The sequence below is a fragment of the Channa argus genome, chromosome 1 (assembly GCF_033026475.1).
Source record: "Channa argus isolate prfri chromosome 1, Channa argus male v1.0, whole genome shotgun sequence".
NCBI lineage: Eukaryota > Metazoa > Chordata > Actinopteri > Anabantiformes > Channidae > Channa > Channa argus.
Genome location: NC_090197.1, coordinates 43,090,927 through 43,102,859, shown reverse-complemented (window position 1 = coordinate 43,102,859; position 11,933 = coordinate 43,090,927). Strand labels below are relative to the sequence as shown.

At 39.6% G+C, this 11,933-nt stretch overlaps 1 protein-coding gene across 3 annotated transcripts; it reads left to right on the top strand.

Annotated features, from left to right (window-relative positions):
* Nucleotides 1-187: 187 nt before the first annotated feature.
* On the top strand, nt 188-10,445 carry ppp1r21 (protein phosphatase 1, regulatory subunit 21). 3 transcript variants are annotated; one of them, XM_067523831.1, is made up of 22 exons: nt 189-902; nt 1,581-1,649; nt 2,002-2,148; nt 2,308-2,409; nt 2,545-2,709; nt 2,819-2,877; nt 3,299-3,393; nt 3,658-3,710; nt 4,040-4,189; nt 4,322-4,423; nt 4,511-4,599; nt 4,684-4,820; nt 4,978-5,070; nt 5,319-5,446; nt 6,047-6,196; nt 6,299-6,391; nt 7,125-7,376; nt 7,740-7,775; nt 7,937-8,053; nt 8,804-8,902; nt 8,993-9,121; nt 9,699-10,445. In XM_067523831.1, exons 1-22 carry the CDS (start codon nt 843-845, stop codon nt 9,726-9,728), a joined length of 2,355 nt encoding a protein of 784 aa, XP_067379932.1. In that variant the 5' UTR covers nt 189-842; the 3' UTR covers nt 9,729-10,445. The 3 variants fall into 3 exon arrangements, with proteins under 3 accessions (XP_067379940.1, XP_067379950.1, XP_067379932.1); XM_067523839.1 differs by lacking the exon at nt 8,993-9,121 and having other exon boundaries at nt 188-902; XM_067523849.1 differs by lacking the exons at nt 8,804-8,902; nt 8,993-9,121 and having other exon boundaries at nt 188-902.
* The last annotated feature ends 1,488 nt before the right edge of the window (nt 10,446-11,933 follow it).

Sequence of the window (11,933 nt, the reverse complement as noted above, 5' to 3'; positions counted from 1 at the left end):
ATTACAAAGTTCGTTTTCCTTAACGACTGAGGTAGGATATAACCCCTCTAAGGTTTAGGTATCGAATGTTTAATAATACAGTACCATTAACTATTTGGTAAATACAATTTGTTGCAATCGAAGTAATCCTGGTTTTGGAGCTTTTCCACACTAGACGGCGCCATGCTCACATCCGCTCACTACTTCCCTGTGTTCCGAACTCTGACCTCGGCGACTGTGGCTCTGCTCGGTCTCGTCGAGGATGTTTCTGCGGGTTAGAACACGAAAGCATTGCCTCGGATGAATTGGCTGTCAGCGGTGTTTCACTAGCTTAACGGCGGATGCACTCACTCTGTAAACCGATTTGTGAACGCAGCGGTCAGAGGACACTGACCTGCATGTGTTGCTCAGTGCGGGGGTTTGTTTTGCTACATTAGCTAGTTAGTTAACTAACTGTTAGCTAGTCAGCTAGCTAGCGCTCTCTGTCGCCGCTAACTAATTAAAAACAGAATCGCTGTCAAGTCGGAATAACATCGGCTTGTCATAGAGCAGCGTCAGTTTGATGACCACAAAGCGCCTCTTTCTGCGGAACTTATGACCGCCCCGCTGTCACAATGTATGCTAGGTCCATTTTACCAAATAACGGATCTAGCCGCCCAGAATTAGTTACCAACTACCGTGAGCCAGCCAACCTGAGCTAGCCAGGTCACAGCTCACCGCGCTCACCGCGACATTTCAGGCAGCTGACGGTGTAAGAAGTGTTTTGACAAGCTAGTCTGACTAGCATCAGCTAACCGCTGGGCCGGTTAGGATAGCATTATCCAGCATCAGTGGTTAGCACCAGGACAACGTCTCCAGCGACAATGGCTAACGTTACAGACCTGCAAACAAAATACAGCAAACTAGCACAGGAGTACTCCAAGGTAAATTACACACAACCTTGTTTTCTCGTTTAATGCCGATAAGCTGAAGTTACCGTTAGTTGTCATTGACAAACATTAGGTTTGGAAGATTGGCGCATGGAAGCTGTCAGATTATCAGCGTTAGCCACCTATTAATGCTAAGTGAACCTACCGTAACATACCAGAAATCTATGACTAATTACTCGACCATACTGTGTCAGAGCAGAGATGCACCCATTTTATGCGGCACACTTAGCCACAAGAGTCTAAAACCTCATGCAGAAAATGAATATACGTTGTAATATATACATTACATTGTCAATATGTGGCATGCCAGGGACAAATAGGGAATATGATTACTTGAAAATGTGACAGTAAAGTTTGTGCTTGTCTATTTTCTTGTGAGGTCTTTGTGCCCTTTGTTTTTGTGTCAGCTGACAGCATGAGCAGTGTGTGCTGTTTCCTGTTCAACTCTCATCTCCCTGTTAGCCAAGCACCATATCCTGTTCAGGATGTGCTGACTATGTAACTGTCACACAGTCAAAGTATTTGACTTTGACTTTTAATATTTTGTGCAGACAATGATCGAAAAACAGTAACCAAACACAATCATATGTCAGAGATTTTAAAGGCTGCTTAACATGCTACATAAATTCTGCATTTTATTGTTTCTACATTTTACTATTTATGTTTTTATAGCTCCGTGCTCAGAATCAGGTGTTGAAGAAGGCAGTTGTGGATGAACAGGCTAACTCTGCCTCTCTAAAGGTAATGTAACATATAAAAAACAAGATAATTATCATAAGAACCATGTGTAAATGTTGGAAACATGTAATTCACATGCTTACGTAATCTGAATATAACTTGTTGTAAAGTTGCTGGAGTCAAACAATGACAAGTCGGGTGTATAACCCTGGGAACCTCTTTTTTTTTTTTTTTTTTTTTTAATCTAGTCAAGTGTGTTCTCCAAATTTTGCAATAGTGCAAAGAGTCACGATAATATGATTTTGCATGTGGATATTTACTTGATGTGTTGGTTTATAAGACATCAAAATATTGTTATTATATGCCTGTTGTGTGTTTGGTATTATACAATGTATGTATGTTTCTCTCTCATCAGGAGCAACTGAAGCAGAGGGACCAAAGCCTGAGGAAGCAGGAGCAGGAGATGGACAGTCTCAGCTTTAGAAACCAGCAGCTGGCCAAAAGGGTGGAGCTGCTGCAAGAAGAGCTGGTTGCTAGTGAAGCCAAGGGCAAAAAGGGAAAGGTGATGATGTGTTTTTTTTTTTATTATAGTAATAAAATTTATCAAACAGCAAAACCATTAGTTTGTAGAAGAATTATGAAATTTGCAGACAATAATTATATTTAGACACTAATTTGTATAGAGATGAAAAGATTAAGATTACAATTTTTATTTCTCCAGAGTAAAGCAGACTCTCCCTCACAGCATGGCCTACAGACTCAGAATGTTTTTGATGAGGACCTGCAGAAAAAGATAGAAGAAAATGAGCGACTTCATATCCAAGTAGGCAGAGTTGTCTTTTTTTATTTTTTCATTATCCCCTTTCTTTCTGTATTTTTGTATATTGAGTGTTGAAAGTCATTCTACCTGGGGAGACCATACATGTGATTGTTTTGTGTTTTACTGCATGCTCGTTAGTTCTATGAGGCTGATGAGCAGCACAAGAGGCAGGAGGCTGACTTGAGGGCGCGACTAGAGGTTCTAGAGAAAGACTCCCTGCAGCATCAGGCTGTTGTGGATGGGCTAACCGCAAAGTACACGGAAACAACTGAGCGGCTACAGAGCGACAAGGCACGTTTAGAGGTGAGGATAAATAAAATACATTATAAAATACAAATAGATTATATGATTGTCATTTTTACTAAGGCTTGGATTGATACTGAATGTATGTGTTTTTCCTTTATTCTAATAGGTGAAAGCACAGACTCTTGAGAGGGAAGCAAAAGAGTGCAGACTGCGAACAGAAGAGTGGTATATCAACTTTGTATTCAGAGAATCATTTTTTTTTATCCAACCATGCAGTGTCAAATACTGCTTTTAATGAGTACTGAGTACAGTATGTACACTGTATGTAAATAAAGTAAACTCCACTAGGCTCAAACTGTTTTTGTTGGTAAAAAGAAACAATCAGATACAGCATTTTTAATTATAGAAGACTGGACTATGCTTTGTTTTTATATATTGTAACTCCATTTATATTTATTCCACACCCCATTTGTACCTATCATGTTTTTCAACGTAAAATGTGGAAGTCTATGTTTTTGTGGTACAATTATCATACTATATTAAAATAAGCAGGATACGCGGCAGCTGTCATATAACATTGTAAATTGACATAGAAGGAGAAGTGAATATTTCATCTTTTAAACAAATTGTTGGTCTCTCTTTGCAGTCAGCAGCAGTTGAGGCGGTGCCAGGCAGAGCTAAACAGGCAGGTGAAACAAAGCAGCAGTGTAATCCAGGAGAAAGTGCCCTTCAATGACACCAGTAAGTATCTGGCACTGAGCCACTTGCGCAAAATGGATCGGCCACTGAGCAGTCATGTAGTTTAGTACTTTTGTATCTGTGTCACTGATACAATAACAACAATCTACCCCGGAGTAAATAGTGTAATGCTACACCAGTGTAATATTACACTCCATGAGACAGGAGGCTAAAGCTAATTTAAGCTATGTTTGTCGAATCAATGCAGGTCACTGCAGAGACTAAGTTTCTGCTCAGGTTTAACTTCTCTTCTCTCTCAACCTGCAGAATTTAGTGATTACAACAGCCTAAATGTACCACCACACAATCGCAGGCACCAGGTGAGTGAGAAAAACAAACCCCTGTGTAACAGGGTTTATTGTTACTGAGCTCAAGGTGTTTATTTCCCCAATAGTTACTGCATTTATTGTTTGCTTTTGAAACGCACCCTATTCAGTGTCCTATCCAGCTTGAAAGGTTATGTTAAATGCTTTCCCATCCCGAACCTTTGTTTATTTATCTAAGGACATCGACAATAAAACTTCAGCATCTACAAATGTGTTATTAATACCTTGGATATATACTGTATGTTGTAGGGTTCATTCACGCAGTTTTACTAAGGGTACTAACACAGTGGCCTTTGGGTTGTGTGTTGTTTATGTGGATGCAGCTTAAGGCTCGAGATGTGGCAGGACAGGCTTTGAGCTTTATTCAGGACCTGGTGGCAGCTCTGTTAAACTTCCACTCCTACACAGAGCAGAGAATACATATTTATCCCCTTGACTCTTCCATTGAGCCCATCTCTCCGCTTAACCAGAAGGTATGACAAATGTGCACAGTAGTGTGCAGTCTATGAAATATAATGCATAATTATTAAGGCCATATGTACGGTGCTACATAGAAAGCTATATTTATTGTATTAATGGTGGAGGATATTTCTTCTCTCACGCAGTTTTCTCAGTATCTTCATGAGAATGCAGCCTATGTGCGCCCCCTAGAGGACAGCTTTCTGCACTTCCACCAAAGCATCACAGAAGACACTGTCACAGTTCTAGTGAGTTGTCTTTGGAAAGGAATATTGGTTTGCTTGTTTAGAATTAACCGCTAACTGTGCTTTTTTTCTGTCGTTGTTGAATTAAAGGAGACTGTGGTCCAGCTGAAGAGCTTTGCTGATCATTTTTCCTTATACACCCACTTTCTCCAAAAGATTCTTCCTTACCAGTTAAAAAGGTCAGTGTTGTGTGTTTGTGTGTTACAGAGGAAAAGAGTAGAAAAGAAAACTGTATTTATGGCTATATTCTCTTCTCTTTTCAGCCTAGAAGAAGAGTGTGAGGTACCTCTTTGTACCGTTGCCCTTACTGGAAAAAACCATGAGCTGCAGAATGATATGAAGAGAGTAACTTCTCTATTTGAGAAACTGCTGACCTACATTAATCTTTTAGCCTTACCCAGTAGGTTAACACTGATGTCCTTTTGCCTGAAGTTTTGTCACTTATTCTTGTTAATGATCATTGTAATTTTGCTATAAATATGCAGAGTATATGCATACTCCTTTTGAAACATTTTTTTAAGATTAGTTAAGTTTTGTTTTTGTGCATGGTGTCTCAGGTGCTCAGCCGAATGCCGTGCCACAAAGCAGTGTCTCAGCTGTCTTCACCCAGTTGGCGGCCTGCCTACACAGTCTTCACGATGCCATTAAAGGTGAGTAACACCGGGAGTCTGTTTTGACCCCGTGTAATTCATAAACTTCGTGATGTAGCACAACAATCCCCTCATGTAACCTAATGTAAATCTGTAACACTTTTTTAGACACCACTCAAAACCAGTAGAGAGCAATAATTGTGACTCTTTGGTGTGAGAAGATAATTAAAAATGTCTCATTTAGTGACCCAAAGCTTGCAGATGCTCTAAATATCTGTCCTGCTGTTCTGTTTTCTCCCTGTGTTCAGAGATGTCGAAGCACTACCACCAGAAGGCCAACTTAGAGCAGGAGCTCCCCACTATAACCCAGAAACTCTGTACTACCACAGAGTGCCTGCTGGGATCTCTGAGCTCACTGACCAGCAGCACTGGCAAGGTTAGGCCAACAGAGGGCAGGCAGCAGCCATGCTTATATTCCTTGTATCATATGTTGACGCAGGGTTTATTATATTTTAGCTGCAATGCATAAATGCTCAAATATAAGTAGTAGTTAATTTTTACTACAACTAATTCATGTTGTTAATTCTGTGATAACACAGAATAGCAAAACTCAGGTGGGCTATGGTTAAATGTTCATAGATACTGTCCAAATCACAGGTTTTGCAGCTGCTACCATGTTAGAGTAAAGCGATAAATGATTTCTCTTTGTGGTTTACGTGAACCATTGGCTGAGCTGTGTGTCCTGATGGAAGTCCCAGTCTGGCGGGTTGCAGAGTTGAATAACACGCTGGCATACGATGTGTGGCATGAGCTGCATTTTGAGAGTGATCATCTCTGCAGGCAGAAGCTTAATTGCTCAGACATTTATCATCCTGGACACTTGGTGGTGAAATCCTCCGTGTGCTGTAAAAACACTGGTTAATTTGAGGCTAAACAGAATGCTCAGTATCTGCATTGAGAAAAATAGGCGTTATAATATTGTTCTGTTCTCTTTTGTTTGCATTGTATGAGACATAATATCACTGGTTTGTTGCAGATTGCCACTTTTTTCAGCAACAATTTGGACTTCTTCACTTCATCGGGCTACAGTCCAAGAGGCAGCACATTAGCCCTCAACCCCTTACAGGCAGAGAATATGTTGGCCAACAAAAAGAAAGCAGCTGCTTATTTCCAAGCTATCATAAAAGTTGGTATCTACTGATAGAATAATGCTATACAGATACAGTTAATTTTAAAATTTATTGTATCTTTTTAATATGTTCTTTTCTTACTTTGTTTGTTCATTCAGCCCACGCCACAGTCTGTTCCATACAGAGAAGCCCTGTCAAACCGTCGTATACTTACCAGCTCTACTGAAAGCAGAGAGGGCCTGACTCAACAGGTATGACACTTGACTCAAAAACCCTTTCTATAGGTATCGCTTAGAAAGAGCTGCTTTAAGTTTTGATCATTTTAAAGGGGTTACAATTTGCTAAGAGCTACAATTGACAATTCAATGTTATGTGGGCAGCATAACCATGTATGAGTCAATCCAGTTGCATATTACCACATAGATAAAATGTAAAGTGGTTCCACATTGAATTATGTTTATTGTGGCTTTGTTTGCTGTAGGTCACATTAAAGAGGAAGTGCAGAAATGTTTGGTTTAAGATGATGCAACACAATTGTGAGATATTTCAGGCGAGTTCCAGATAGTTGCTGCTTAGATACAGGGTGTAGAAGAACTGAGATTTGTTTTTTTTTTCTCTTTGTTTGTTTGGTTCTTTTTTTGTTTTGTCTTTTTTTTGTTTTTTTTAATGTGTTCTTTGTGTCCTTAATACAGTGTTTACATTTTTCATTCCAGCACCAAGTATGCTGTTACAAACATACACAAATATTATAATGATAAAGGTCATTGTGTTTTTGTCATTTGAGCCTTCAGTTTTTTCAATTATTCTAGTAAATTGTGGATAAAATAATCCAACAACACATTGCATTATTTCAAACTGTATTGTTATATAGTTTCCACCAAAATTCTGCTGCCCTTTCCCCTTTTCCTTCTCCTGATCTGTGCTCAGACCTCTTCCCACAAGCTCACTGTGCACTCCTCTCCTTTCCCCACTGGCCTCCCACAGGTGCAGCAGAGCCAGGAGAAGATTGCTCGATTGGAGCAAGAGAAGGAACACTGGCTCTTGGAGGCCCAGCTGGGGAAGGTGCGGCTTGAAAAGGAGAACCAGCGCATTGCAGACCTTGAAGCACAGCTCGCAGCAGCACTAGGAGGAAGTCCAAACATGCAAAGATCTACAACCAATACTGTCCCACAGAGCCACGAGGAGGCAGAGATGGAGCAGAAAGCTGTAGGGAAAGAGACACTGTGCACCAGCCTGGTATAGTCATTCTATTGGCTGTTTGTTTTTTGCTTGCTGAGGAAATGTTCTTCCTTCGGCACTGGTGTATGATTTTGTTTAAAGAAAAGGAGTATTATCATTCTTTTCTTGTAGCTCCCCTGCTTAGCAGGTTTTTGCCCAATGAAACTCAGACTTTTAATATGCTGAGGTGGCAGAATGGAAGGCTACGTCAGTCCAGTCACAATCCGAGAGTGTTGTGCATTAGCTTTTACTTTTGTGCCTCTTCCTTGGCTAGTTTGTCCAGGCAATGGTAAAGGCCTGTGTGTGTCCTTGTTGATTTTATAACTTCTAATCTATGATCATGTTTTAATAATTTGTCTTGTTTTGCCGTCCTTATTTCAGGTTGGCATGTTGTGCACAACACCCACAGTAGAGCATGTGAGTTGTAATACACTTTAATAAATTCAAACAAGAAGGTCCAATATATAGAGAATACATGCTATATAGTTAATAGAAAATTCAGCAGATATAATGTACAAAATATTACCTAAAATTTAAAAGTATCTTATCTAGTAGGTCTGTTGTGTCTGTGTTCAAAGGTGGGAGATGAAGAGTCCAGGGAGCAGCTGATCAAGACTCACTACATGGCCAGAGTAGGAGAACTCACCACCCAGCTCCAGATTTCAGACAGCAAAGCTGTGCACTTTCACTCTGAGGTGAATGGTTATCTTAGTAACTGGTTCTTCTAGCAAAGACCTGACCTTTCCATTGCTTGTTATGGGGGTTATGAAGCTTTTCCCTCGTTCACTAAACACCCAAACAGCTATAGCAGGATGATCACTTGCCCTGTTGCACCATGTGTTCATATAATCATTCCACAACTATTTTTATCCGCTGCTTTAATTTGCTTGAGAAAAGAGAGCATGGGAACAGACCCCAAAGTTAGCGTTGTTTCTCTGTTCTTTCCCCCAGTGCCCTTTTGGAAACGTTTAATTTTTTTGTCCTTTCGGCTTATGCCGTGAGTTCAGGGTTGCTGCAGCGGGTGATTGTCTGCATGTTGATTTGGCATAGTTTTTACGCCGGGAACCCTTCCTGACGCAACCCTCCCCAATTTCTACTGGCTTTGGAAATGGTTCTTGAATTCCATTATTTTCAAGCGATTCCTTTTTAACGGAGAAGCTGACACCTAATATTTAAAGTGTTACAATAAGGCTTGATCTGAAGATGATGTTCTGTCACATTGTGACTGTCATGTCAATCATCCTTATTTTGTATCAAGAATGCGTCTGATCTCAGGCAATAAACTCCCTTTTTCAAACTGTGTATTTACTTTTGATGCTGTCCTAAATATATCAAAGAAATGTCTCTATTTATTGCAGCTTTTAAAACAAGATCTTTTACCTGTGCTCGACATGCATAAGCTATCCCGTGGCAGCACTTTTTGACGTTCCTATTTCCATTTCTAGTGTCGAGCTTTGGCCAAGAGATTAGCCATTGCAGAAAAATCACGGGAGGCTCTGAGCGAAGAGGTCAAACTAGCTAATCAGAACATCACACGCTTGCAGGTAAAATGTCTCATTGCAAAAGAGCCTCTTGTCTAAGTGTAGACATCATTCATCTGTGAGCACAATGCAACAGAGATTTCTCTCACACAGGATGAGCTGGCTACAACGAAGAGGAGCTATGAAGACCAGCTCAGCATGATGAGTGACCACCTGTGTAGTATAAACGAGACTTTGAGCAAGCAGAGAGAAGAAATTGACACGCTTAAACTTGGTAGCAAGGTATTAAACAGATTGCTGTTATCTGCTTTTCTTTCCCTCTTTTTGACTCAAGCTCTTGCTCTCAGGTCTTTACATCTGTCACAAACTGTCAGTCTATATATAAATGAATGTAAAAGCTCTATTGCTAAAAAGGAGTGGAAGGAAAGCAGTCTAATTGCTTTACGTCGTGTGAGGGATTATATCAGGTGTGGCAGTGAAATGGGAAGTTCATGAACTGGGAGGTCAGCAGTGGTGTTATGGTTGCTGCCGGATCTGATGTGAAAAGCACCTGCTGGAACCATCTGAAAAAGTAGTTAAGTTGAAGCAGCAGAGATTGGGCTGCCTTTTTTGAGCATGCATGTTGCTACGTGTACACACACAGTTGGGAAGTTGCAGGATGGAACATGTTTAGTGATATTAAGGTGGTGAGTTTCTCTTTAAGGTCAGAAACCAGCCTCAGCATGTTTTGTTATTATTATGTATTTATTTTTCCCATCAGAGCCATCACAACGTACTGTGACTCTACTTTAAATTTTGTATCAGTCCTGAATGTGACTTAAAAAATGTAGAATTCAATTTACCTTTTTGTTTCCTTTAGGGAAATGCCAAAAAGAACAAAGGTCGTTAGATCTGCCCTTAAACTCTGGCTCCATTTGGCATCGCAAAGAAAACCTTGAGAAAGGATGTGGATGGTGGAGCCTCCCAGCAGTATCTTGGTACCAACACTAGCACTGTCACCAAACCTCAGGATGGCTGCATGAGCCACAGAAGCCTCCACTGTCAGGCAGTGGAAATATAAATGAACTGAACTGAGGTTTGAAGATATTTGACTGAAAATGTTTTTTTTTTCCTTTTCTTTGTCCTGGCACCAGTTAAAACTTGATTTGTTAGAAATGTTTTTTTAAAACTGTACTGTTAAGCTACTGCTCGACCTTTTAGCCCCAAGCAGGGTGAGATACTAACAGCTTTTTCCCAAAAGGGACAGAGAAAGATAGACAGATGAAGTTGGTTGTGCTCACTGAAGTCAAGACTTGAAGACCAAACTCTGTTGATCAGCATACATGTGAGAGAAAAATCAAAGTGTGCTTTCTGAATGCTTATCTGTGGGAGCAGACAGAGTAAATGGTAAATGTTGTGAGAGTGCAGTGTCTCATTTTGTGACTGTGAGGCCAGGCTTTTGTTTTACACTTAAATATTTTTAGATCAAATTTAAAATGATTTGTGCCAGTGGTTCCAAGTTTCTGTATGTCTGCATACAGCATAATACCCCTTCTAATACATGCATATATCACAAGCAAGCTTCTGTAAAGAAGGGCTTAAAAATGTGAATAAACAATTAACAAAGGCTCACTTCAATTCATTTTGCATTTTGAAAAAATGTCAGTTCTCTGGGATGGGTAAAAAGAAAGGATGTCTGCCTTGACGGAGATTAACTGTGCTTACATTGGTAAAAGGATAGGATGGACACGTTGGAGCTTGCGAAAGTGTTTTGGGCTGGCTGTGAAGTTGCTCTGTAACAAGTCATTTTTATCACCAAAGTGAGTGTGGATGTGGACTCAGAAGTCTGGTGTTGCACAATCATCTTTAAACTTGTGTGTTAATGGATAGAAAGGGTCATGTGAATATAATCTCATTTAAAATCATGGTATAATTGTGCTGTGTAATTTCTAAAATGTATATAAAAAAGCATTTATTCAGAGGTTAAAAATCTTTATTTTCCACTAAAATGGGAAAAGTGAGTCTGTAGCTAGTGTTTTTATTTGTGTGTGTGTGTGTGTCCTGTAAGTGTCCGAGGGTGTTGGCACATACCATAACTGGTGCTTAGACAACCAGATTCATGAATCATTGCAAAGTGCAGTTAGATTTTACAATTAAAAAGAAAATCTTTTTAGCTTGATGAGACATTTGGTAAATCAACATAAAGCCCAGCAGTTGTTATGATCTGTTTTATTAAACCTCATGTTTGCCAGCCTCTGTCTGCCGGCAAACTTTGGTCACAAAGATTTGCTGACACCCTAAACTCATTTAAAACTACTTGTTTTCCCCTGTACAAAAACGCATATTTATATGTGAAATAAAACAGAGCTCACTCAACCTTGAAATGCTTCATGTATTTCGATTTCTCTCTTAACCTATAAAATCCTAAGTTTTCATGCTGAATCTGTGGGAGTTGTAGAAGACTTGGATTTTAAATTGCCTGTAATTGCCTGCATAAAAAAAAGTCAGCAACACACCCTAACCACTGGGAAATAAGGCTGCACCATTACACTGGACATATGAGAACAGAAAGATTAATGTTTGATGCCGTCACTTAGTTATGAAAGGAAAAACATGTTGGATCATTTTAGTTGAATTCATGATGCTTTCATGTACTCTTGGTACTATAGAGGAGTTAAAACTAGTTAAAGTATTCACCACTTGCTTGAGCATGTAAGAGACTTGAAAAACTGTCTCGCTGAAAAACAATTTGATGAGTCATTTTAAAATTCTGAAGCCTGCGGAGTGTGCAAGGAAACATACTTGGGACATACTTGCACTGCTTTAAAAGGTGTAAGTACAGGATCAAGTTTGTAATAGTTTCATACAAATGTGATTAATCAAACGGGTAGTGCTCCGACAACTCATTTATTCTTTATTAAAAAGTTAAAAATGGATACGATTTACCGCAATAGAAGTCACATAACATAACTGATTTTAACATAAAGTTTATTTTTAAAAAGGGAACGAACTTTTTATTTTCACATGGGTATATAAGCAACGAGCCTATTTTCTTAATTATCAACCCAAAAGCTACAGGCATCTATATACAGTATGTATGAGCGCTTTCTACTTG